Consider the following 25,563-nt stretch of genomic DNA (forward strand, 5'->3'; position numbering starts at 1 on the left):
CAGCACAGCCCACCAGGAGCAGACCTAGTTATTCTCTGCTCCCACCAAAGTTAGCACAGATGACAGAGGCTGTCAGCACCTTGCCAGTCTGGTACTAGGTGAGCAACACTAGTCCAGGGACAGCCACACCGAATGCACACCAATGTTTTACTTGCCCCATTTGCATGTGCAGACTTCTCCAGCGGCAGCTACTGCATTCTTGACCACTCTCTCAGCTCCAGACCTCTTGAACAAAATTTGGCAGTACTTCCAACTCAGTGCAACAAAGTGGTACTGGGTGAGACCCACTTTCCTTCATGTTCTGAGCTAGAAATTGCACTGAGGCCTTAGAAGTGATATTGGGCACAAGTGCCCTCATGTGCAACCCAAAAGGCATACCTGTAACTCTGCCATTATTTTATCTCCTTCCTCTTCCTCTTCATCTTTTGCAGCTGGTGCTACAGCATGACCTATGCTCCGAGACAATGCCTGGTCCTCTTTAGGGGCTTTGGATTGTGCTATTTGCCCAGCATCTTCACTGCATTCCTGCAAGGGGATGAGAAAGCACAGACAGATAACACAGTTGAACCCTCCTGACACAAAGTAAACACCAAATATTCAACACTATTTCTCTCTTGCACGGTCCCTCTTTCTGCTACTTCATCAGCTCAAAAGCAACCAATATTGCTGATGTGATTATATGTTCACAGATTAAAAGCTTCCTAAATTGGACTTCCCAGCACTTCCTTCCCCAGAACAGATGGGGTAAACAAGCCCAAAGAAACTAATTTGCAACTTTTCTGTAAAAACACTCTCAAATCTGACCTGATCTTCCCCATCTGTTTAAGGCATGCTTCTTTTTTTTTTTGTTTTAATCTTCTTACCACTCTAAATGAAAGCAGCCTGTGACTTGCCTGCTGCATTGTTAGGAGATAAGAGCAGCAAGACTCCTGTAAACAGAACTGATCAAGTCTTACTTGTTCATTTGTCCTAACAGAAGTGCATCCTGGTGAGCAGTTTCAGTAGCTCTCCAGGACATAGCTCTGCCTCAACTTTTGTGGTTTATAGGCCCAGGCCTGTGTCTTGTCTCTTTGCCAACATCTCATCAGGAAGGAGTCTGACTGCCTAGAGTATGAATCACTGAACCTTGAGAGCAGCAGCCTCTTTTCTGGCTGTATAGATGACATCTCCTGATCTCGTTGTGGTCAGTCCTGACCCTGGCAGGTAACTGCGCCGTGGAGGTGGAGGAGGTGGAGACTTGGTCAGCTTGTCATTATCCTGCTCTCCATCAGGAGCTTCTTCTGCAGGTAAACAAAGCAGCACAAAGTAAGCACAGGTGAAGGAGAGGAAAACAGTATTTGCATGCCTGTCTCAAATGGAGAGGAAAAAAATGGCTTAAAAGGTCATGTTTGCTGAATATACGAGAAGAAACACATTTGATATTCAAGTGTAACTGCCATGAATGAAAGTAAACAGTGCTGTACTTGCACAGAGGATCTGGGTCACTTCACCCAGAAATTTTCAGCAAAACTCCTGTCCTCCAGGACACTGCAGCTGGGTGTCAGCCATGGGACAGCAGAGCACGTGAAGAAGCATGTGAGGCACAGGTTCTGGGTACCTACTTACAAACAGTGCCTCTCAGCCTCTTCTGAGAGCAAGGCCACTGACAATGGATACAAGTGAGACACCAGCTTGGAGGCTTCTCATTGTTCTCAGCAATTCTGAAGCAACCAGCACAGATTTCTGCTCTGCCTGAGAGGTGCTGCTGGCAAGGTGCAAGGAGCTGAAGAGTTCTGTCCATCTCATAGTTGGACATAACTAGCAAAGTTCACACATGGGCTGAGTGAAAATGTAAGCAGTACTCCAGAGATGATGCCACCTTTGCATCTCAGTGAGTCCTTTCATCTCTTGAGCAGGGAAGGGGATCACCAGAGGCAACTGCACTTGTTCCTCTTCTTAGCGAGCATTTATTTTCACTTCACTTGCTATAATTCCAGAAATGCACAGTTCTGCCTTTGAATTATCATATAAGAGCCCTATACATATTTTTCTAAGCCAAGAAGATTCAAATACCAAATGCAAAGGCCAAGCAGAGCCAGCCCTTGATTTCTGTGGAGAGTCTTCCTAGAGAAGACCAGTTTCAAACTGGCACTGCCTGAGGATGCTTCCCCAGCAGCTGCCACTTCCTCCCCCCCACTGTCCCTGCACAGCATTATTTCCAGCAGCAGCATTTCCCCGCTCATGACCTGTCCCTGTGTGTTTCTGGTTACAGGCTAAGCATCATAAATATGGCAACAGCCACTATTTTCACACTGCTGTTTACAGTGTTTGTTTCCAAGAGCAAAAGAACGACCTTTCTGCAGCTACTCAGTGTTATATAAACAGCTGGAATAAATATAATCCGGAAAGATAAAACATCCTGCTTTTGGGATTACCCAGCTGTTTAGGGCTAAATGTTTCCTCTGGGCAAATTATTGCATAACTGCCCACTCCTGGGGCTCCATCAGGCTCCTCCAGCACTCCAGCTGGCCCTGGGGACTGGATGGAGCCCTTGTCTGACACCATCTCATCTTTCTTTCCTTCTTAGCTCAAATGTTCTTTGAAGCTGCTTAAGTTTAAAGAAATGTTCAGTTGTATTATCTCCCTCCCTGGTTATCTGGCAGTCCCTTGCAAGAAGAGTGAATTTCCAGATGCACTGGATCTGGGATCATGGTCAGTGCAGTGACTCTAGGCTGCTCATAAAACTTCAAAGATGGATTTCTATTTCATCTACTAAACAATTATATTTCCCCAATATAAATGGGAAGGAAAAAAAATCAACTTAAGAGGAAAAAAAATGCAGGGAAGATCTTATTCTGTTATTTTTTTCCCTCTGGCATATTTAAAGAGGGAGGAGTAAATGAACAAATTTAACTCACTAAGCCTGAGACTGTCCATGAACAAAACCTACACATTATGGAACCTCTTTTGGTGTCAAAGGGCTGAGCACTTCTGTGAACAAAATGGGAGTTGTTTGTTGCCAGCTGTTTCACTAAACTGCAGCATTTTTCAACAGATAGACGAGAATTAATTTTCACAGATAGACAGGAATTAATTGCTCCCACCATACAGACGTCTACTTGTACCAAAATAAATCCAAAAGATTTCAAAATAATAGTGCCTGCATTGAGGCAGTCTCTGCAGTCAGATAAACTCTCTTTAATGGAAGATACTGATCACTTGCAAAAATCAGGGCATTCTCACATAATGAAGGCACAAAGAGAGATGAAGACCAATTTCTAGTGTAGACGCTAGAAAAAAAACAGTTTTTTCACTGAACAATCTTGATACAAAGATAAGTTAGGGTCAAGACATTAAAGAAATACGTACAGATGACTCTACAGTACAGATGTACTACAGTCAAAAACTGTGTAAAGTGTGTAATTTTATTTTGCTTTGTGCTTTGCAAAAAAAAAAAAAAGTTTCTTCACTGGGAGAGGTTCTGTATGAATCCTGAATGAATGAGACAACACAATCTGGCAGCATGATCTATCTGGGTTCTGCAGTTAAATCAACAGAGGGCTCTGCTTATTTATGGCCAAAATTTTTTATGCATTGTATTGGTAAATAGGTGGTCTGTCTTTTCTTATGCTGCTCAGTTTTCAAGTCTACAGGAGACTGGTACTGAACTCTTCATCTTCAGTCATGGAAGAGCTGAGTGGTATATGAGATATTTAATCAGATATTAAGGGAAAGTTTTGCTGTTCCTGTATTTATGTTACTATTGCAGGATTCATTATGCACAACAGAAGGCAAATGTCTCAATCTCATCAAACTTGTTCTTAAATCTGCTGGCTGCACACTGTGCAAAATTGTGTTCTAGAAGTGGATTAGTTAACTATGCGACTTACAAAACTTCTCAGTTACTGTGCTCTGCACTTTTTAAGATGTCACAGCTCACTGCACCCATATGGTACTTATTTTCACTGACTTCTTCTATTTCTGTCACACATTACACAAGCTAATTGTGTTGATAGCCAGTAATCTCACTGAAGGGTGCCAGAATTCTAAAATTATTTTATGAGGTTCAACAGAATTTATTTTAAACATGTATGTTACAAAACACCCAAGAAGCCAAAACTTGGCAGTATCAAAGGTACACCCAGAACAAAATGCTGGATCAGAAAACACTCCTCCCAAATTCTATAGGTTATTTGTCTACACAACCCCTAGGGCTTTGTTTTTCAGCTTTTTACTATGTTGGCATGCCAACATCTTGAGTGCAGCATGCAGCTCTGACCTCCACAGCGCCAGAAGGACAAAGTGGGGTTAAACAAGGGTAATCTAGCCTGGGGAGGGAGCAGCTGGTCTGGATGGAGGGACCAGGAAGGCTGGCAGTTCACAGTTTGAAGTCTTTGGGGCAGACTCCAGGAGAGCTCCAGGACATGATAAAGGTTTATCCACTGTCTTCATGATTTTATAAAGGAACTGAAGAGCTGTTGTTTGCCAAATTGGAGAATATTAGAACTATGGGGAACTCAGTGAAGCTGGTATGATACCAGTTTAAAAGAGATAAAGGAAAGCTCCTTCACAAGATGGGAGCTAACTGCCACAGCAAGAGGATGCAAATTGTATAAGCAAGTATAGAGGAATTACTGGATAAAGTTCCACAATGGATATGAAAAGGAGATTTGGATATTCCCTTCAAAATCAGATGGAGGTGCTGGAAGACTCCCAGCAGACTGCAGAAGGCAGCCAGTTCTGTGCTCCCACACACAGTGTCTCCAATTGCCCGTACAAGACTGAGCTGGATGGATTTGCACCTGTAGCTGGGTAAGAATTTTACAGCTGATGCATGTTTGGCTAATGGGATAAATCCAAGGTTTGCCTGAGGCCTCTTTTTTGCTCCTTGGATTTTGAATAAATTCATCCATGGATTTGTATGTTAAATTGTGAAAGAAACAGGACTGGAAGGACATCTCACCATCTTGCTACCACAAAGAAGCTCTACCTATATAATTCTAGTTCAGTGCTTGCCTAAACCATTCTGTCCAGTAATGGGGACCTCACATCCTCCTCATTGCCTCATGCAGCTTCAGTGCTTCACTTTCCTTATCTTTATGAGGTGTTTTCCTAATGCCTAACTCAGATCTTCCTGCTTGCAATTGCCAGCTTTTACCACTGTTCTATCCACACACAGAGCAGGTTATTCTTGCTTTTTAAAGCATACTTTTGTGTACTCAGAGATTGTTTTGTCCTTCCTCAAGATCATGGCAATCTATAAAATGAAAACATTCTAGAAAGTTGGAAAAATAACCTCTCCTTTCCAGATATGCAATTCTTTAGCCTCATTTACTCTAGCAAACCTTACCTGAGACTTCTAACTTTTCTGCTGCATCCCCTTTAGGCAGAGCTGCTGGTTGGGGAGGCATCTCCAGGTTAGGAATGGACTTCATTATATTGGCCTGGGCCTCTTCCAAGAGCTTTTCAAATTCCTTTCCATTATAGTGATCAAGGTTTTGTCTTTTTTCTTCCCACTTCTTTTCAGCCTTCTAGACAAAACCAGTAAAGCAGCTATTTAGTTTTCTGATTTCCATTGTGATCACTTAAAAATAAATTCCATGAGTAAACAATATAGGTCAGTATGGATAAATTCTTTTAATTCTATTCAGCAACTAAAGGAAATACATGAACAGTAATTGCACACTGTTCTGACTTGTACTGTGCAAGTTTTGGCACAAACACATGACAGTGTGACACATGACACACTGACAGTGGCCATTGCTCACTAAAGGAACAGACAGAATTTAAATCTGGGTCTCTGCCTTACTACATCACACTAGTGATTAAAGTGCCTTTCTGTAGTAAGACACAGCAGTTCACCTCCGGATTTTCTCAATATCTCTCTGTGAAACCAATGGAGCTTCACATTCCTTCACTTTTACTTCTCCATAATAAGGGATATGGAGATTTAAAGAGTGAACGAAATCCACATATGCAAGTGTTGCCAGAGAATTATAAGCTATTGGTTAAAATTAAGGTGTTCTGAAATTTCTAAAATAGAATTCTATGTTTTTTTCAATAAAGAGAATTTTAAAAACACAGTTTACTAATTTTGGTTACATGTAGTTTTTCTGTTGCATTTAAAATCATAGAATAGTTTGGGTTGTAAGGGACCTTTACAGGTCACCTAGCCCAACCCTTCTGCAATGAGCAGGGACAAAATCAGAGAGTATCTTCAGAAGTACAGTGTAATTAGGGCTTAAGCACATAAATCCCCAGAACGCATTTGAAAAGTCCCACCTGCAGCCTCAAGAATGAGACTGGGAGCTCAGACCTAAAGAGAGGACAGCTGGTTGAGTAGAATACACCGTACCTCAATTGATACTGCTCGATTTCTGGTACTTGCACTGTGAATTTCCTCAATGAAAAGGCTTTGCATGGTGGTGCCATTGACAGAGACCTGTGATGCTGGTGTGGCTTGTGTGGGCTGGGATGCTGGTGTGGGTTCCTGCAGGGCTGGGGAGGCTGTGGGGTGACCACCCTCGCTGTGACTGCCCGCAGGGGGAGAGCCCTGGGCGTGGTTGACCAGGGCTGCCGAGTGCTGGGACTGATGGATGACCACAGGCGAGCTCTGCACGTGGTGGACGGTCATGGCTGAGAGAGGGATCACTTCTGACTTCACTGATGACACCTGGGACTCGGATGGCATTGCTGGGAGGTTTTGCTGTGCGTGCCCCTGCTTGGGCTTGTGCTCCTCTTGGTTTTTCAGAGTGTCAGCTCCAGTGGACTTTTCCGTAGCAGAGTATTGCACGGCCTGGGATGGATCCACACCCCTCAGCAGCCCTTCTGTAACATGTCTGCCCAGCCAAATTGAACACAACAGCGCATGGTTAGCACACAGGCCAGTTGTGAGAAATATGTAACAATAAGCTCTTGCAAAGAAAAAGCACTTGCATCAAAATGGTGGGGGTTTTTTATTTTCCTGGTGGTCTCAGCTGTATGATTTTATAGCTTTCTCTCACAGTCAGGGACTCAGAATTTTAAAGAGGCTACTCTAATTCAGATGGTTTTGCCTTCTAAGGTGTTTACAAACCTTCAGTGATGTACTGGCATGTAACCGTGAGTTACAGTGGGTTGATTTTAAAGTGAGAATGGAAATATCTTGAATAAACTGTATACAATGTATCTAGCTAAACAATATGTTCCTGGACTAGAAGCACAGAAAAGTGAAGCTACATATAATGAGAGGCAGCAGTCTGGCACGTTGTCAAAACAGAGCCTTCAAATTAAGGTTCTGTCTGAAATGATACTTCACAAAGGTCTTTCCTGTCAAGAGTGTGGGGTAGGATGAGCTGAGGATGTAAAGAAGCAACTATTTCTAGCAGCTAGCTGTGAAATGTCTGAGCTTCTGAGTGTTGCAAGCCATCAAATGCCATGAGTTTTCCCATTATTGAAACAGACTTTATGAGGCTCAATATGCAATTTTGCTGCAAAAAATGATGTACAGTAAAACTTTGGTATGCATAACTTATTGTTCTATTTTTCTTTGCAAGACAGGAAATAACTGTCATAATTTTTAAGAAAAGAAACTAATGTGAAAGGATACAGATATTTGTCTGTATGGAAAAAATAAGTGATGGCTGTTAGAACACCTGTTACATAAACCATTTTATCCATCTGCCACTACTGCCAAATCTGTTTTATATTGCTCCAGGATATATAGAAACACTGGCAACCCTACATTCCTTAGAATAATATAGTTACAATAGGCTCGTGACTTACATTTTCTTGTAATTGAACTTAAATTGAGACCACCACCACTGACAGTTTTGAGCAGAAATTAAATCCAATGCCCACTGAGTTATATAAATCAGCAATCATTTGCTGCTCATATATTCTGACAAACATGGCTAAACACTGGCACTTAGTGGACATTAGGTTTTATCTAGTATTTCAACTTTCTCTAATGCATCTTCCTTGCAAAGAAGAGAAAAAGAATTTGAAGCATATTTTTTCAGAAGGTTTGGGATACCTTTATCCACTTGCACTCTTTTCCTATTTTATTTCTTACTGTTACATTTTAGGGAATGAACCTTTCAATGTCAGAGAATGTTTATGTTAGCTTAAATTACTATAAACACCTAAAGTTAATTAGCTCAGATATGGGACTGTTGCCACTGTAGGTTTTCTCATCCAGGCACTTCCCAAATCTGGAATTGCTGGCTTGAGAGGTATCTAGTCTCAATTGTAAGATCTCAGTGACTCAGGTTGTTGGTCAGAATGGACTCATTGCACAGAGCATAGGAAAGGCTAATTTAATTTCCCTTGAGAGGGCTCTAGGAACAATCTATAAATACTGCAAACAAACTGAATTGCTCAGATTTGCCACGGGCGAGGGGAAGAACATAAACCCAAAAGCTGTTCCAGCCTTGCATGAGGAAATTCTTTAAGCCTGAAGGGAAAAAAAAAACCCAACAAAAATCACCTCCTGAGCATGGTAAGGACATCGGTCATGCTGCGCACACGTTTCAGCAGGCTGTCCAGCTTGTGTGGCTCCTCCTTCAGGAACCTCACAGCTTCCACCTCGATCCGCAGGATTGCTCGCATTTTATTTTGCAATGTTGGGAACTCTCCTGCAAAGAAAATAATTGTGAAGCTGAAGAGGAAATGATAAAAGCCCTGGGCAGTAAAAGATGATTGGGTGAATGTCAATTACTTGAGTGTCTATCTCTCTCCAGGGGCCATGCAGCAAGCTCCCTAATCCCAGCTTTAAATCTTTTTGAAGTGAAAGTTAATGCCTCCAGATCAAAGGCAAAACTGTTCTCTGTGGTTAAAAGAGAAAAAGAAAAGCAAAGAGGAAATGGACATACCTTTCAGGGTAGCAACGGCTTCTCCCACTTGACGCAAAAGAAAGGCTCCATCCTCAACATCTTTCAGTGTAACTGTCTTGCTGGAAGCAGCAGAGTCCTTCTTCAGGTCTTCAACAAATGTCTCCAGCTCACTGCCAAAAAGAAATAACAGGAACAGAAAATTTAAGCAGGACTTTCATATTGTAAGCAAATATATGTAAATGAATGGAGTAAACCAGAAACCTCAACTGTGGCACCTTTAAATCTGACACCACAGGCTAAACAAATGACAGGATACCAATAGGGGAGGTGAGAATGCTGGACACTCACAGCACAGGAACAGGCTTGTAACAAGCCCAAGTCATTGATTTCTGTGACAGGCTGCAGTTGTGCAGAGCACCTTGACCTCAGGGCAGCTGTGCTACAAAGGGCAGGTGAGCTGGTAAAACACAGGGAACAACCAGGAGCCCTCTGGGGATACAAGTGCTCAAAGGGTACAGACACACTGTGCAACTGCTCCGGGTACTGCTTTGCACCCTGTGTTTTCTCATTGTTGATGACATGCAGAGGAATGCCCAACAGTTAAGAAACAACCCAAAAACCAGCACCAAAGGCCTCTTGATGCAACCTTGTTATCTGCCAGGCACTTCTAGACAGGACACGGGATTCTGTTTCCATGAATAGCCAGACTGAAACAGCAAGTGTGCATTGTGTGCAGCTCTTGCTCAGAACTTGGATTTAAGAGTGAATCACTTCAGATTTTTTTCCAACCACTGCCATTCTGTGCTCCATCTGGTGCTTCCTTCTCACCTTTCGCAACATTTCTTCCAGCCTTTCCATAGTTCATATAAAACTTTGCAATACTCCAGACACACAAATTCTGTTTTTGTTTGGGGAGTAGCCACTTCATTCCATTTGAGCTTGAGACAACATTGCTTTAGCTACTAGAGTTTTCCACAGATACACAAAATTTTCTCAAAAAACCCCAACCCTGAGATGCTTTATGGGCAACTACACAAACACCCATGCAAACACCTTAAAAAGATCATCTCCTGAATATCTAGGAGAAATTCACTTCTATTAAGATACCAAATACACTCAAAGGAATATTCTAAAGGAAGAAGTTTAATCACAGAAAAAATGACATGGAAACTCTGAACTGACAAATCAGCTACTCAGTTTTACCTAATCTTGGGCATAATTTCTTGCATCCATCAGGGATCAGTTTTGCAATTGCTGTAAGACAATCAAGGTACAAGAGGATTGCCAGGAAAGGAATAGGAGAAGCCTGCCCTCTTCACCATCTGCCAGTCTTGCATTTCCACATATTTCCCTTCCACTGCCACCAAAGCCAGCCATTTCTCAGACCCAACTCAATGACACGAGGAAGAAAAGCAGGTGGCCAGTAATGGATAAAAATAAAGAAAATTCCTTACAGTACTACTGTACATGTAGGTCAGTTTAAATCAGAGCACGGTCCCACAGAACACTCCATGGCAACACAATGGTATTTCTCATACACAGAGAGACAGAAACAGGATCAGCATCTGAACATTAAGCATGCACAGCAAAGAGTTCATTTCAGTCCAAAACAAAGAACTTTAGAAACTAAAAAATTATTTTGAATTGAGAATCATAAGTTGTGTCTGAACAGATCACAAACAAGTGGAGGTAAATTATTCTGTTCCCGCTTTAAGACTACTTCTCCCAACAACTCTGCCTTCAGAAAGCTAGGGGAGTCCCAATTCCCACCGGCACAAGCAGACTTGCAGGAAACAATCCATTGGACCACACGATGGCAGCAAGGGAACACTTCTAAAGGTATTTTTCCAGTGGCAGAGGCTGCTAAAATGCAGGCATCTGCTGTCTCTGTCTGCTTATGCAATAAAGGGCACAGACACACTCTAGCAGGAACTGGAGAAAGAATGTGCCCTTCTGTGACTGTCACTAATGCAAAGGCTCCTGCTCTGCAGGATGGTGCTCTGCAGTCATGCATCCTCCCCAGTCTTCATGCCCTGGTATTGGCACTGAGGCTGGGCACTGCTGCTTTGGGAATCATGGGGTATCGCTCCTCCTTTTCGTAGATCAGCATTGAAAAAGCTTCTACCAGCTTCTTTGGTAGATATTTGCATCTACCAGGCAACAAAAAAGATAAAGGTGCTTACATTTGTTCATGTGTGGAAAGAAGAGAAAGGAAAACACAAAATAATATTACAATGTTTTAGTAGGTTTATGCTTGTTTGAAATGTAGGGATAAAAGAAGGACTTTGAGGTCCACTCTTCCCTTTGTTCTTTGAGGAGAAATGGAAGGGTCATCACAAACCCCTTTGATTCCATATACTGTCAAACACGACAACTGATCCTGAAACTACCCAGGGGACACCATATTACACAGCTTCATGTTGCTAACTGCAAGGGAAAAGAAACTTCATCCCTTAGGATCTGAAGACTGAAACAGATTTGATGGCCTCTAGAATTTCTTTTCTCTCACTAGGGAAGATACTTGGCTTTACAGATTGGCCTGAGCAAATTAGCAAGACATGCACATTAATGCAGTTTCAGAAGGCTAATATAAGATAAACATTTTTTCTGCATCTATATTCTACGTGGGGCATTTCTTAAGCTGAGATCTTTCTTTAGGCAAAAAAAAAAAAAACAAGCCCCAGAGGATCTGCCTCAGACTGCAGTATCAGTAGAACAGGTTACAAAACAAACTGACAAAATTAATGGTAACAAATCACCCAGACCAGATGGTATTTACCTTGGAGTTTTATAGCGACTCGACATTCAAAAGCTGAACTATTAATGCTAAGCATCTAACTTCTTGCCTTGGGACCAGATTAGTGGAAAGTTTCATAAATGACACAAATAAATTTTTTTAATGCTATGGGGATATCCTGGGAACTGTACTCTGTGAGACTGACACTTACACCAGTGTAATGGACAGGATCAAAATAAAGAATAAACAATAAAGAATCAATGAACAATGGATGAATTTGCTGTGTTAGGTAGGAATTAACATAGTTTGTATAAAATGAAGGTAAATCTCATAAATCCTCAAGCAACAGAAGCCTGAGGACAAACTATAGTGCAGAAAGCTTTCAGCAAGGTGTTTGAGGAAAAGCTTTCAAGAATGCAAAGTTGTCATGGGACAAGAGGAAATTCTTTCATGGATAAAGCACTGAAGTAAATGTAAGGGATCAATGAACAGCTAACTCAATGAATGTACTTTGCTGGTGGGTTCCACAGGGACTGCTGCTAGGGCTGGTGCTTTTCAACATACTATAAATAATTTAGAAAATAGGATGAATAATATAACAACAATAACAAAAAAATCTCAAAAGGCTATTATATTATTCAGGGAAATGTAAATGAAAGGTGGCTGCAGAGGACTGCAGATGGACCATCTGATACTAACTGACCAGGAAAACATCAAAGATTAAATTCACTCCGAATACATGTGAAGTGTGCTTATGAGAAGAGGAGAAATAAAACCAAAATCAACCCCACCTAAAACCAATAATCTCCCCAAACCCTAAGATTTCTTTATACAATGATGAACTTAAAACTGATAATCATCCATTGTGAGATGTTGGGTATTTAATGTAAAGCTCCTATGGAACACGAGGACAAGGAGATCACACCATGCACGAGTTCACAGTGTGCCTGCATCTGACAAAGCTGCTGCAGGGCTCTCCTGTCTCCCCATTCCATCTCACAGATGTACACCAGAGTTAGAAAGGGCAAAGAGAAAGGCAACAGGATGATAAAATGTAGAAAGAGGCCTATAGAAGAAGGTTAACTAAACAGACTAAGACTCCTCAGGCTGGAAAAGGCATGAGTGGGGGGAAAAGGGAGTGGAAAGGGAGTGGGGGAGTATCTGTAACATAATGACTAGCATGGCAAGGGCGAATATTCTGCTATGCATTATTTAAGAGTCTGGGGATTGACTCACAGATGAAAAATTCAAAAACAAACAAAAGAGATTCTTCTGATATATTTTCCCAAGTATCTGCTACTAGTAGCTCTCCCATATTGCTAAGTGAAGTTTTGATTTCACGGAACATGGTTATTTTTATAAAAAATATGTGATAGTTTTCCTAACAGAATATATATAAATTGTAACTTACTATGGATCATATCCAATTGAAGAGGTTTGGATGTGGCTATAATTTAAATACTCTGCTTGTAAATCCCTTCTATTAAAGTGCTTAACATCTACAATACAGAGTGGTCACACCTCTAACACGCTCTAACATGCAGGAAGTTCATTAATTAAGACTACAAACCAGCTGAGAGGATTAATTACACTGGCATGGACCATTACTGCACATTCAACCTTTCTTCACAAGACTCTTCCTTACTAACATCCAACCTTCTCTTTACAGATGCACCTTTTTTATTACAAAAAGTATTAATCTGACAACTTACTGATTAACAGGAAGGATTTACTCTCTTCAGCTGTCAGGAACTGTACTCTATGGCTCTTGAGTCATAATTTTCAATGACTAGCTGACTAGAAATTTCTTCTCTATTATGGAGCAATTCTTCAGGTGTGAAATAAATGTAGCGATGAGAAAATTAGTTATGTAATATCCTACAAATGTGAGTGTTAGAATTAGTTAAACTTTTTACTCATTTCAGCTTTATCTTGCCTCCTGATGACTCTGAACTAAACTAAACAACTCGATCCCTCCAGTCTTGGTGGGCCAAGGTTCTGGGGAAAAAACCCAGAATCTTCCAAAGGGCCTTTATATAACAACAACAATACAAGGTACACAGTTTAGCAGATGGAAGTGTCAGTGAGTACATTTTAGACAAGGATTGGCATTGCTGACTGTAATTAAACTTCAATCCTCTATTTGAGCTTCCCCTACCTCTCCCATGCAGTAGCCAAAGCACTTACTATTGAAATCTGATTTTTGTACTTAAAGCCAAACTCATTACCTCCCTCTGTTCTTGAGGAAATTCCTCCCTCCTTCCCTAAAGCATTATACATAAGGGTGAAGGGGAGAACTAGGGTAAAGGGAGGCTTTCAGAATACAGGAGTGGGCACAGTCCTTACAGTCATCTGTCCCTTTACAAGGGACTTCTGAAGGGGTTGAAACTCTTGGTACTGCTGGGATTTACCCAGTGGGCTGTGCAGAGAAAAACTCCCAGTCAGGACCAGTGAGCTGAACAACGACAGACAGGGTTTTACAGCCAATGTGATACACAGCAAGGAAACACAGCTAAAACAGCATATACAAATGTAGTGCACCTCAAAACAGTGGTGGAAGTTTCTACTTTATGGAAGAAAAAGACAGGCAAAAGCAACACATTTGAAGAGGTTTCTTAACCCACCATAACTTCTTTACAATCTTTTCTTCCTCGTTGAGGTATTTCTGCCTTTCTTGTTCCACCAGGTTGCGCTGTCGCTGCACAGGATCTTCGAGCCTCTTCACTGTTTCAATCATTTTGCCATTGATTTCTAGCTCTGCTTTCTTCACCATTGCCCTCAGCATCTCTTGGTTCTGCAGCTGTTGCACAAAAGAAATCAACTTCAATTTTTCCTGCCTGACTGACATCCCTGGCAACAGAATACATTGTAGAGCTCAGAAGGTTGGGATAAACATCATCCTACAGTGAGTGAGTGTTTTTACCTTCTTTTCCTCTTTAGCTGTACCTATAAACATTATTCCATGTATATATATATAACTTTCAGTTCCAAACTGATAAAAGATGTTGGCATCAGTATATCACCCTCAATGCATAACTTCTGCAAGGATTGTGGTTCCTTTATTCTGCTTGGTTCAACATGAATCAAGAATTAATTACGCCTCACAAGTATGCTGAATGCCTGACTTCCACTTTTCATGTATCTCACAAGCTTATGCATCTCACTGCCCATACGTGCCTAGTGGATAATCCCACACATTCATGTTATGGCTGGAATGCACTGCTGTTTTCAGAATGGAGATTTTCAGTCTCTCAAGTGGCAGAGGAAGGACTAACATATGGTGTAATTTGGTACAGGCATACAGCTCATCTGCAATACATAAAACCTCCTTTACTCACCAGAAAAACCCCCTTTATTATGGTAATTTTCTGAGAACTACAAGTCACACCTTCTTTCTTGTCTTAGCCTGATGTTAAGTAACTCAATTATTAATTGTCTTGCTGATAGTAAGCTCACAGACCAAAACATAGGTCAGTAGGCTGTACTCTTGTGTGGGTAGCCCTGGAGCAGCTATGAGCCAGGCTCACACAAACCAAACCTGTTTACATCTGTTATGCAAATCACAGGATTCAAAGTGATAAGCAGGACTCCACCTAGTCATAGTTTTAGGATACAGGCAACATGAACAACAACTCTGTTGGCCCAGGAGCCATTTCATACTGTAAGGTCTTAAAAAACATCTGTGCTAAATTGGGACAAAATTCCCATTTTAAAACTAGCACTTGAACTGTCTTCCAAACATCCAGGCTGAACAGCCAAATCACATTTAACACACAAAATAAACCCATGACCTAATAGGAAGAATCACAAAAATGGGACACCTACATCACAGTATAATGTAGTAAGCCTTCTTTAAAATCTATGTAAGAAAATTCATGAGAATCAAAAAAAAAAGCACCTATGCTGAAACAATTCTATCCAATCAATATGGACATGAGAGAAACAAACTCTGTTCCTCACTTACAACTCTTCAGTCCCTGTGCCTGACTCTCTTACTCTCTTCTCCAGCTACACAACTGTGATGAGGAGGGTAGCATCTCACTGGAGGGGGTGAAGGCCTGTGTGTGAGGAGTTAGCTTGAAATTCAGCTGAAGAGAAGTGTTAGCAGTTGATGAAAAAATGAAGCTGAAAAACATTTCAACAGCACAGAAATATATAAATATTGTCTGGATTATTTTTAAGACAATATGTATTTTGTATGTGTATTTTCCCCATTATGGGATTAATGCTTGGATTTGATAAATTAAAATCTCTTACTGCAAGGCCAGCACAACTATCTGAGATACATACCTCTTTCATTGTGTCATATTGTCAAGTAGGAAAACCTAAATGAATGAATAAATGAGTGAATGAGCACGTAACACTTCAGTCATACAATTTATTCACAGCTCTTTAAAAAGTGGGGAAATTTGACACATGGAAGTGAGTTAGGATCTGTGGAACAACTGATCCAAGGTCAGTGAGAAGGTCAGTAACAGAGTTAGACTTTAAGTCTCAGATGTCCAGAATTTAAGTCCTTGATGTTCCTCAGCTGGGTACAGGGACTTCCACTAATAGCAAAACTGAGTATGTGTGAGTGTGTGAGGTTGTGAAATGGCAGGCACATGTTTTTTCCTATTATAGGCATATGTAGAGGATCTATATTTATTGTGGTGATGTGCACGGCTAAGGTGTTTGTCGTTTATCACCTCCATTTATGAAGTGCTTGAACAATACCAGGAAGTTTCAGCCACAAAAGTTCATCTATTTCTGATAATGAGGATAGTGAATAAAAATGTAACACAACAAGGTTTCAAAAAATCTTGTATGTTGAGAACTCCCAAACCTTAGTGTTTGGGGTGAGCACTTTAAGTCTGGGACATGACACATTTTGGTATCAAAGAAATGTTTTTGCTATTTCTATGAAAATTCATGCCATAATTGGCTAGTTATGGAAAACCTAAGTTTGTTCATGCTTGGGGAACAGGGACAGAAGATGAGAAGGGAGACATACATATGGGTTCAGAGAGACAAAATAAAGAACTGTGGGAGGGGAGCAGTTGTGTCAACAGGCAGCCAAAGACAGCATGAGGCAGGGAGAGCAGGAGCACAGGAGGAGAGCTGTGGCTGAGAAGGAGAAGACAGTTTCTGGCCATCACATTTACCTCCGTGTTCTGGAACTGAACTTGACTCTTACCTTTCTTCTGCCAGCAGTATCAGGTGTGAGGCTCCCTGGCTAAGTGCACACCCTGCTTGCCCCTCTGACCACCTCTGTTAGTTACTCCATCATCTCAAGCAAGATGTTTTATGGATCTGCCATAGTTATTCTGGTTCCACACAAAAGAGCCTTTTGTACTGTAAGCTTGCTTGAAGACAAGTCAAATAAACAATCTTAGACATTCTACTTGAAGAATCTGTCTTAAAACAGTATTGAAGTTCTAAAGGCAAATGCCCAAAAGTAAGGAAAAGCAATGCAGGCTTTCCTGTCACCACCAGATGGCAATTTCTTGCTTATTACAGTTACCTTAACGTATAACTGCAAGCAGCAATCCAACAGGAACAAATTTAGCACGCTTTTTTAGAATTCTAGCATCCTCTCATACATTCTTTACCCTTGACTCTCACTTCCAGCCTCACCAACCTCTCCAGATACCTTCCTTGTCCCTCTTCTTCATCTAGTGCTCCAGCCATTATTTGTCACTGCTCTCACACAAGTACCCCAGCTCCGCTTCTGGTGTCCACTTCAAAAATAATCTGATAACTAGTTCACTTCACTTTAAACCAATTATTATCTGTGAGACCTGTCCAGTGGAAGCCTCCCAGGCCCTTCTGGGGGAGAGGCTTCTGGGCCACCCACCTCCCCATGAACTACAGTGCACAGCCACAAACAGGAACTGTCTGCCTGCAGCTCAGGACCTCTGTAGAATCTAAGTATCTAGTTCCTGAAGTTTGTTACCATACATTGATTGGTAGTGTCTCCAGTTCTATAATGCAGCTCAAAATATATTTGAATTTCTAATTTAAAGTCACACTTGTGAGACTGAATATTATATACCATTTATGACAATGTTGTGACTACATTTTCTGTCCTTTCTGCAGAACTCATTTCCCTGCAAACAGTGCACTGAGGGAAGGAAGAGCATGCATGCATACATGTTCCTAATGGGGAAGATTAATAACACCTAACTGTGTTCCCTTAAAATTAGTTCAATTAAAGAAAAGAAGGAGTAGACAAAAAAAATCCAATGTACACATAAGCTAATGATATATACCATGTACTCTAAGGCTTGGTTCAAACCTGCTACTAAGAGTTCTCTGGGAGCACTGAACAATCCCACTAGAGTCATCATGGGCTCAATTCTTATCAGTAGCAAATCCATCCAGGACAAAGGTCATGTTACAGCCTATCTCTGGCATTGAGGAAAACTCCACAGCACTATGAAACTAGTCTGTCTTGAATGTCTCTGAAAATCAGAGCACTTAGAACATGCAAGTGTAGTAGCAAGAAGTGTATACAGCCTCTAGCAACAGCCATAAGGTAAATAAATGTCTGTGTGCTAAGAATCTTTGCCCAAAAGCCAACCACAGACTGAGTCTCAACTTTTTGGTGGCGTCTTGTAACATATGTTTATCTGGTGTGTGAATCAATACATCTGGATCCATTGCTGCTGGATATGGTTTAAAAAGAAGACTTTGCCAGCACAAACAAAGGATAGATGAATGAATGGGTCTTTTCTATCATGTGTTTCTCAGATTCTATTAAGAAAATTAGTATGAAGTTACGGTGGTAACATAATTGAAAATTAACAATAGACATTATTAAACATAGTTTTATGTCCTGTTCCTGTTTCTTAGTTATCTTGCCAAATTTTGTGCCTTTGCTTGCAATCATCTTTTTAATCTTTTTTTTGAATTGTTTCTTTTAGTCTGTCACTGTATAAAATCCACACAAACAGGAATAAACTGACTGCCAGCCCAAGAGAAACAGTGAAATTGAAAAATATGAAGCACTGTCAAACATAAAATGAAAACAATCTGGGAAACCAGAAAAATACTTTTTCTTTTTTACTTATATTTTTTTTGTGAAAACATAATACAAAATATTTCATTTAGAATGTGATATTGCAACACTTTTCAGTTTAAAACACTGCCTGTTTCACTTGCTGCCCTACAAACTATGACCTCTTTTTCAAAATAATTCAGGAATTCCATGACAGAAACTCTCATAAATAGAATTTATGTGTAATATACCAAAGTTTCCCTTGAGCAACAGGTTCTTCCAACTGACTATCAAAATTTCTCAACTTCCTACTAGCTCAATGCACCAAGTTTGCTATAATTTCTGAATTAAGGGAAGCCAGCCAGAGTTAATGAGCACACTTGGGATATGTCCTTTTTTCCTTTTCAATACCTCCTTGGCAGCGTTTATTTGTGCAGATGGCAGGAATTTCTTCACTCTTGTGTGCCACAATGTTATGTCTGATCAAAAGCAAGGCTTCTGCCCCGGGCAGGGCCATGGAGACAAAGCTCAGCTGGGGAAATGCCACCTCCTTGGTGGGCAGTGCTGTGAGGAGGATGAACTCCCTGCCTCCAAGCAGCACTGCAGCCTCCAGCTGCCTTCTGAGGCCACATGCTGAGCACAGCTGGGGGCCAGACCGAAAGCATTTGCCAAAAGCTGCATTTGGCACATGGTATGGAGAAGGACAGAGGGGCTGCAGTGGTTTGTGGCACAAATGTGGAACAATATGCACTTATAAATAACGTGCCAGGGCACAGATCCCATGTCAGGGACTTCAAATTAGACAGGGAACACGATGGCTGGCATGTAGGCAGCACCGCTGGGAATAGCTTTTGAAAGGGACATTTGCTACTGGAGCATCCTAAACTGAACATTTAAATATGTGGGAACTGTATCACAGGGAGAAGTTACCTGACCCAACCCCTTGCTCTGAACACCTTCTGCCATTTCTGCATTCCCAGCAAACAGAGCACAGGATGTTGTCACAGAACCTTCAGTTGGACACATTTTCCTATACTGATGTTTACCTCACTCTTCTGCTCCTTTGCTCTACCCCTGGTTCATAATTCAATTTCCTTTAGATAAGGAGGTGAAGGTAAAACATGCACTGAATTCTGATTATTATTATTTTGTTCTAAAATTTATCAGAAAATCAAATGTGATTGACATAGTACGATCACTCTGGTTATAAAACCAGTAGCTACAGCCCTGTGATAGCTATCATGGGATATCACTTTCTGGGTAAGAAGGACAGGCAGAGTACTAAAGCTTCCACTGTCCACTTTGTCTTACAAGAAAGTGGTCTGCCTTCTTTTCCATCTTCTGAGACCATACACAGTGCTCTTCAGTTTCCAATTAAGTAAAGGGCTGAAGACCTGTACAGCTGCTTATGCTTATTTTCACAGTGTCTGAGTATAACAGCATATATTTATATTTGCAGATGACCGTATGTGCCAACATACTACTTTTGTTAACTCTTCCCTGGTTGTATTCTTTCTCGCAGGTTTTGAGATGTTGGCGTGTATTAGGAAGGTATTGTTGAAACCTGAATATAAGTAGGGCACAACAAACCTTTGCAGCAACATTTGAAGTACCTTTTTTTCTTACTGTTCAAGTTGGCTGTTTTTCTGGATTCTGTAAATACGAGACTCAAATTTTGGCTTAATGCATATCTACTGATCCTCAGCTACATTTGGGTTTCCTGACATCAAAGTTGTGTATTCAGGGACTTAAAATCTGTCTCAACTGTAAACAATATGGAGCAAGAACATGGTTCTTCTGACATGTTTATACAGCACATAGCATAGCAGCGTCCAAACTGTAATCACAGACTTGATATTACTGTAACATAAATAGTGCTTTAATGTCTAGAGTCATCCAACAAAGCTAGAAATTACTTTTTTTTTCTCACTATCTGAGCATCAGTAGTTTAACAGAGCTAATTCTCACACCTTGAGGACTATGCAAACTTTTGTGCCTGTAGTACTTGGGTCTGCCCTTTGCTAGAACTCTGCTACTGAGACTCATTTGTACAAAAGCTAAAAGAGAGAAAATGAGAGAAAGGGAGGGAAGAAAAAAGGCATTTGCTGATAATTCACCTTTTCCCCCAGCATTATCTAGACAATCATACCTGTAGCTGCTTCATCTGATGCAGCTGCAGCCGCAGATCCGACACATTGCGTTTCATACCATGCAGGCTGACTTGCATTGCTGGGGCTCCAGCAGGGTGATGGATGACAGCTGACTCCACGGTTCCCAGGGCATTCTTTCCCCCAGATATGTTGGCAGCACCTGCAATAAGCAGCAGTGCAGGTTGAGCTCAGAGCAGAGAAGGTGCAGACATGATCCTTCCTCCGCCCACTGAATCCCCAGGTATTTCACACAGATGGACAAGAAAAGCAAATGATGGATGCCAAGGCTCAGTATTAACAGGGGACTGGCACCTCCTTATCCAATACATTTTGAGGGAAGCCTGCAGTGTCTCAGAGTGCACCTGTGCTGGAACTTCTACCACTGCACTGCATTACCAGGACTGCTTTCTACCACATATAGTGGAGACAGGATAATACGTTATAACCACCGATTACACAAAACAGCAACAAATCAAATTGGTTCTGAAAGTAACTTCAAGACTGTCCTCCCAGGAGATATCTGAGACCAAGTTGATGCAAATTCATTCACAGGACTCCTGAACTGCTGATTATCTGTTGATTAATCATCACAGAAGAGGGATTCAGTCAAGCTGCCAAATATGGGGAAAATATTTCTGTAGAGAATCTTGCTTCACTGCTTAAAGGACAATTGCATTATTTCTAGCAGGTATCTCCAGCAGCAACCCTACAAAACCAGAGAAATGAAATGGTGGTGTGGCAGAGGCTCTCCAGCTATGTTGCATCAACCCACTCCCTTTTAGTCTGTCAGAAAAGAATATGGCATAACACAAGGAAATGAACTGAGCCACACTCTGAAAATAATGATTGCTGTCCTCACAAAGCTTTCTTTGTTAAAGAATGCTGTTCTTCTATACAGCAACAATATCGAGCTTGTTCTTTTCAGTCTCAAGTACCTGGGAAGAAGCTCTGTTTAGAGAGAACAAGCAAATTCCAGCTCATCACTAACAGAAATGTTAGCTCCTTCTTGCAATTTGCGAGTACACACCCGGACTCTTCAAAAATTTTTTTTAATGTGTCCCTTCCTCCTCCTCATTCCCCCAGCAGGCAGAATGACAGACTGTCAGTATGACAAACTTTATTTTGTAGGTCAGGCAAAACATAGTCCTGCAAACTCTTCTCATCACACTGCCAAATTCACCTTATTCCTTGATCTCAATCGGGTCAAATGGCTGCTGCTTCCTGAACTACTGAGTTAACAGCCCCTCACTACAAGGACGACATTGAGATGCTGAAGCATGTCCATAGAAGGGCAATAAAACTGGTGAAGGGTCTGGAGCACAAATCTGATGAGGAACAGCTGAGGAAGCTGGGGGTGTTCAGTCTGGAAAAAAGGAGTCTCAAGGTCCTTATTGCTCTCTACAGCTGCCTGAAAGGAGGTTTGAAGAAGGTGGGATTTGGTCTCTTCTCCCAGGTAACAAATGATAGGACAAAAAAGAAATGGTCTGAAGTTACACTCAGGGAGATTTAATATTAGGAAAATTTTCTTCACCAAAAGGGTCATCAAGCATTGAAGAGGCTGCTCAGGGAGTGGTTGAGTCACCATCCCTGAAGGTATTTAAAAGATGTGTAGATGTGTTGCTTAGGAATCTGGCTTGGTGGTGGACTTGGCAGTGTTAGGTTAATGGTTCGACTGGATGATCTGGACAGTCCTTTCCAACCTAAATAATTCCATGATTCTATTCTATGATTAGGTCACTCCCTGGTTCAATTTCTTCCATCTCCATGATTAAAAAAAAGAAACTGGAGAAAATAGAAAATAGCTCATCAATGGATCTGCACAGGGATTTTGGTCATCAGCTGTTCCCACAAGCACGCATTCTATCAAGTTTAATGAAATCAAACAAAAACCAGTGTTGTGAGCTTTGCATACTAAAGGCAAATTTTCAGTGCACTAAAGTGCATGACACATCTTCTAACTGGAATGACTATGAATCCCAGAGTGGGAAGTTCTCTCCCCATGCTCTCATCCCTCATAGTTTTTCCAACCATTCCTCCAAATGTGCCTGAGTAAGTACAGCTCAGCATAACAACACACTGTTACTCCTTTTCCAACATGTGTGGATACCTCAAATACAGCTTTTAAAGAATCTTGTTTGTTACTTTACCTTTATTTGCATTTCTGCTCAATAAAAGCACAGGCCTCTCTGGCTGGATCCATGCTGCATACAGCGAGTGGCATGGGCTTCTGGAGACATGCTCAGACAAAAAGCTGTTCTAGCTTGGTGCAGGCTCTTGTAATGCTATACCTCCCCTGAATGTGCTCCAGCTAGATCTGCTTGGTGCTTCAACAACAGCACTCGTCATTACACTGCTGAGCAAGCTGCTGCACATTTTTGCTATACTCCAGTATGATTCAATGCTCTCTTGACTTTCAAAGAGCTCCTTAACAGAAAGCAACACTCAAGAAATAAACAGTCCTTGTTCACTGCCATTATGTACCCACTCCATGCTTCAGTCTAATCTATGCCAATACTTATCTGTCTACATGTACTGCAGTTTCTCCTACAGTCAAGCATCTATTTCCCTCCCACATGCACTATTTTTTGCCCTTTTTTTTAAGAGAATGGTATTTAGTTCATAAACCTTACAGACAGAAACCACCAGAGAGCCTGAAAAATGTGGATAAGCCTCCAAGAGTTCTGATCCCTTGCCACAAATCTGGACTATTTTTGAAAGCACACCTACCTTTCTGCTGTTCTTTGCCTCAAGCAAAAGCTCCAAAACCTCAGCCCCTGACCCTGTGATGAGGCAGCCAAGGCATGAATCAAACCCCGCCAGTCTCTCCCCCCATGCTGGACCCCAGTCAATTCACATATTTTCTCAGGAAGGGGTGTCTGCTTTCCTTTTGGTGTAGATGGACTGTGATCTGCTTCTGTAAGCAATAAATGTCTCCAACTCCCTATGACGCAGCCCTCCTCCTCCGCTGCTGCCTCAGCCACCTCTTTTTGCCATTAGGTGCTCTTGGCTGCCACAGTGTCCCTGCTGCAGACTGTGCTCAGAGCCTGGGAAACATGCAGTGGGACAGCTGACTCCAGGGGTGTGAAACACAAGACACTGAGTGAGCAACAACCATCAGCAGCTGATTTCTCAGATACTCCTATTTTCATCAAGAAAGAATAAAAGAGCAGTTGAATGAGGGGCTGCTTCATCCTAGGAGTGTAGCTCACTTTTGGAAATAGCCCCAGGCTGTAGCTCTGCGATTAGATGTGAGGCCAGATGGACTGAAGGGAAAGAAACAGCATTGGCTCTTGGATTTTTAAATAAACCCCTTCTTGAGCTAGGTAAGGGAAATTCAACCTCCCACCATAATTTCCTAATACTCTGGACAAACAAAAAAGTTAACTTTTTACAAAGGCTAATGAACTAAGCTGCCATTTTAGAGTACAAAGAGAACTGAAGTGCATCAAGAGAAAAGGTTTGCTATGTGCTCAGGAGGTAAGGAACATGACTTCTACTCCCTGACACTTGACCTTTGATATGGTTGCAAAGACACTGCTCTCCCTATGTTTTCCAGATTTCTTCTTTTTTCTAAAATGCTAAGATTTTATTTTGAAGCAAGTTGAGACAAAACCCCATCAGAAGACATCCAGCAATGTTTTTTCACAAATTAATAATCTTATTAAAGAGACACAATATTTTCAAGTATTATCTGGGGAGATGTGACAGTTATTAGATGGCAATAATTCATCCTCAAAATAATAAAATACTCTATATATTATATAGAATACTTTATTATATCTTTTAAATATATTCTATATATTGCATTAGTGTGCAACTTCACCTCATTGATCCAAAATGAATTCAGGATCATATTTTCCCTGCAAATGCTGATGGAGTTCTAAGATTAGCATGATCTGTCTTTGAACCTGAGATAAGCAAGCAGATATGGACAATGATTTAATTCACAGGTCATCACAGCAAGAGTCATGCATCTGAGAAGAGCACACAGATATGCACAGATGACAAGACAGTTCACAAAGGATGAAGAATCAAATCTGAGCCCTGTGTTTGTAATATTTCTTCTCCCTGCTGCCATCTTCCTCATGTTTTGTATTGGTAGTGTTAGTGCAGAATATTGTACGTTCTGATTCCCCTCTCATGGAATACTGAAATGTCTTCCTTCCTCTTCTAACAAGACAGCAACTAGCAAAAAGCTATTGCTTCTTTTGGTAATCCATTAAGCAACTGATCCCAATTTAATAAATGAATCCAAGATTTTGTCTATCAATCGATCTCCCACTGATGAACAAAAATATGACAGAAAAGAGAGTATATAAGTGTTTCTCAGGGTAATTGTTAGTAATCTCATGGTGACTCTTACTAGAATGGTTTGGTTTTAGAATCACATGTTGTTTCTAAGTGAAGAGTTCCTTTTAAAGCCACAAATGATGCCATTTGTATTTCAGGAACTGAAGATCTTTATAAAATAGATTCAGTCATAGGATTTCTCCTAACATTAGCAGAAGAGACATAGCCAATCTGTGGAGGATTACTGCTCTTTGAATTCATTCCCCATGAAAGAACTGAGCCTAAAGCAATAAAAGATAAGAAACGCAGACAAGCATTGTCATTACAGACTCATCTTTCTCAGTGAAAAGGCTGGGTTTCTTCAGAGTCCTTAATATTTGGCTTCTACAGACTGGCAAAGCAAAAGCAAGTTAAATACAACAATTTGGTTCACATGACATACCAAACAGAGTATTCACAATCTAGTGATATAGAGTTATCTAAGGTTTAGAAATTTTGGGATCTTTCCCATCCCAAGGGACGCAGTTCTCTATTTTTTGCACAAAAGTGTCTTATCATTGGAACACATACTATAAAATACAATGTTGGTTCAACATTGATGAGGCAGTATTATCT

The 25,563-nt window shown here is 41.1% G+C and overlaps 1 protein-coding gene across 13 annotated transcripts in view; it reads right to left on the minus strand.

Annotated features, from left to right (window-relative positions):
* The window catches only part of KIAA1217, a 353,656-nt gene that overhangs the window by 10,745 nt on the left and 317,348 nt on the right, over window positions 1-25,563 (minus strand). For all 13 annotated transcript variants that reach the window (XR_014590269.1, XM_083862710.1, XM_083862713.1 and 10 more), the window contains 8 exons: window positions 20,658-20,818; window positions 14,154-14,329; window positions 8,832-8,962; window positions 8,447-8,594; window positions 6,335-6,818; window positions 5,330-5,510; window positions 1,126-1,280; window positions 379-525 (listed from right to left, as the gene is read on the minus strand). Coding sequence is in view for 12 of the 13 variants with exons in the window: in XM_083862710.1 (XP_083718836.1) it covers window positions 379-525; window positions 1,126-1,280; window positions 5,330-5,510; window positions 6,335-6,818; window positions 8,447-8,594; window positions 8,832-8,962; window positions 14,154-14,329; window positions 20,658-20,818 (1,583 nt within the window). In the remaining variant the exon portion in view is untranslated. The remainder of the gene's footprint in view (window positions 1-378; window positions 526-1,125; window positions 1,281-5,329; window positions 5,511-6,334; window positions 6,819-8,446; window positions 8,595-8,831; window positions 8,963-14,153; window positions 14,330-20,657; window positions 20,819-25,563) is intronic.

The sequence above is a fragment of the Zosterops lateralis genome (genome assembly GCF_965231275.1).
Source record: "Zosterops lateralis genome assembly, chromosome: 1".
In the NCBI taxonomy this organism is placed as follows: Eukaryota; Metazoa; Chordata; class Aves; order Passeriformes; family Zosteropidae; genus Zosterops; species Zosterops lateralis.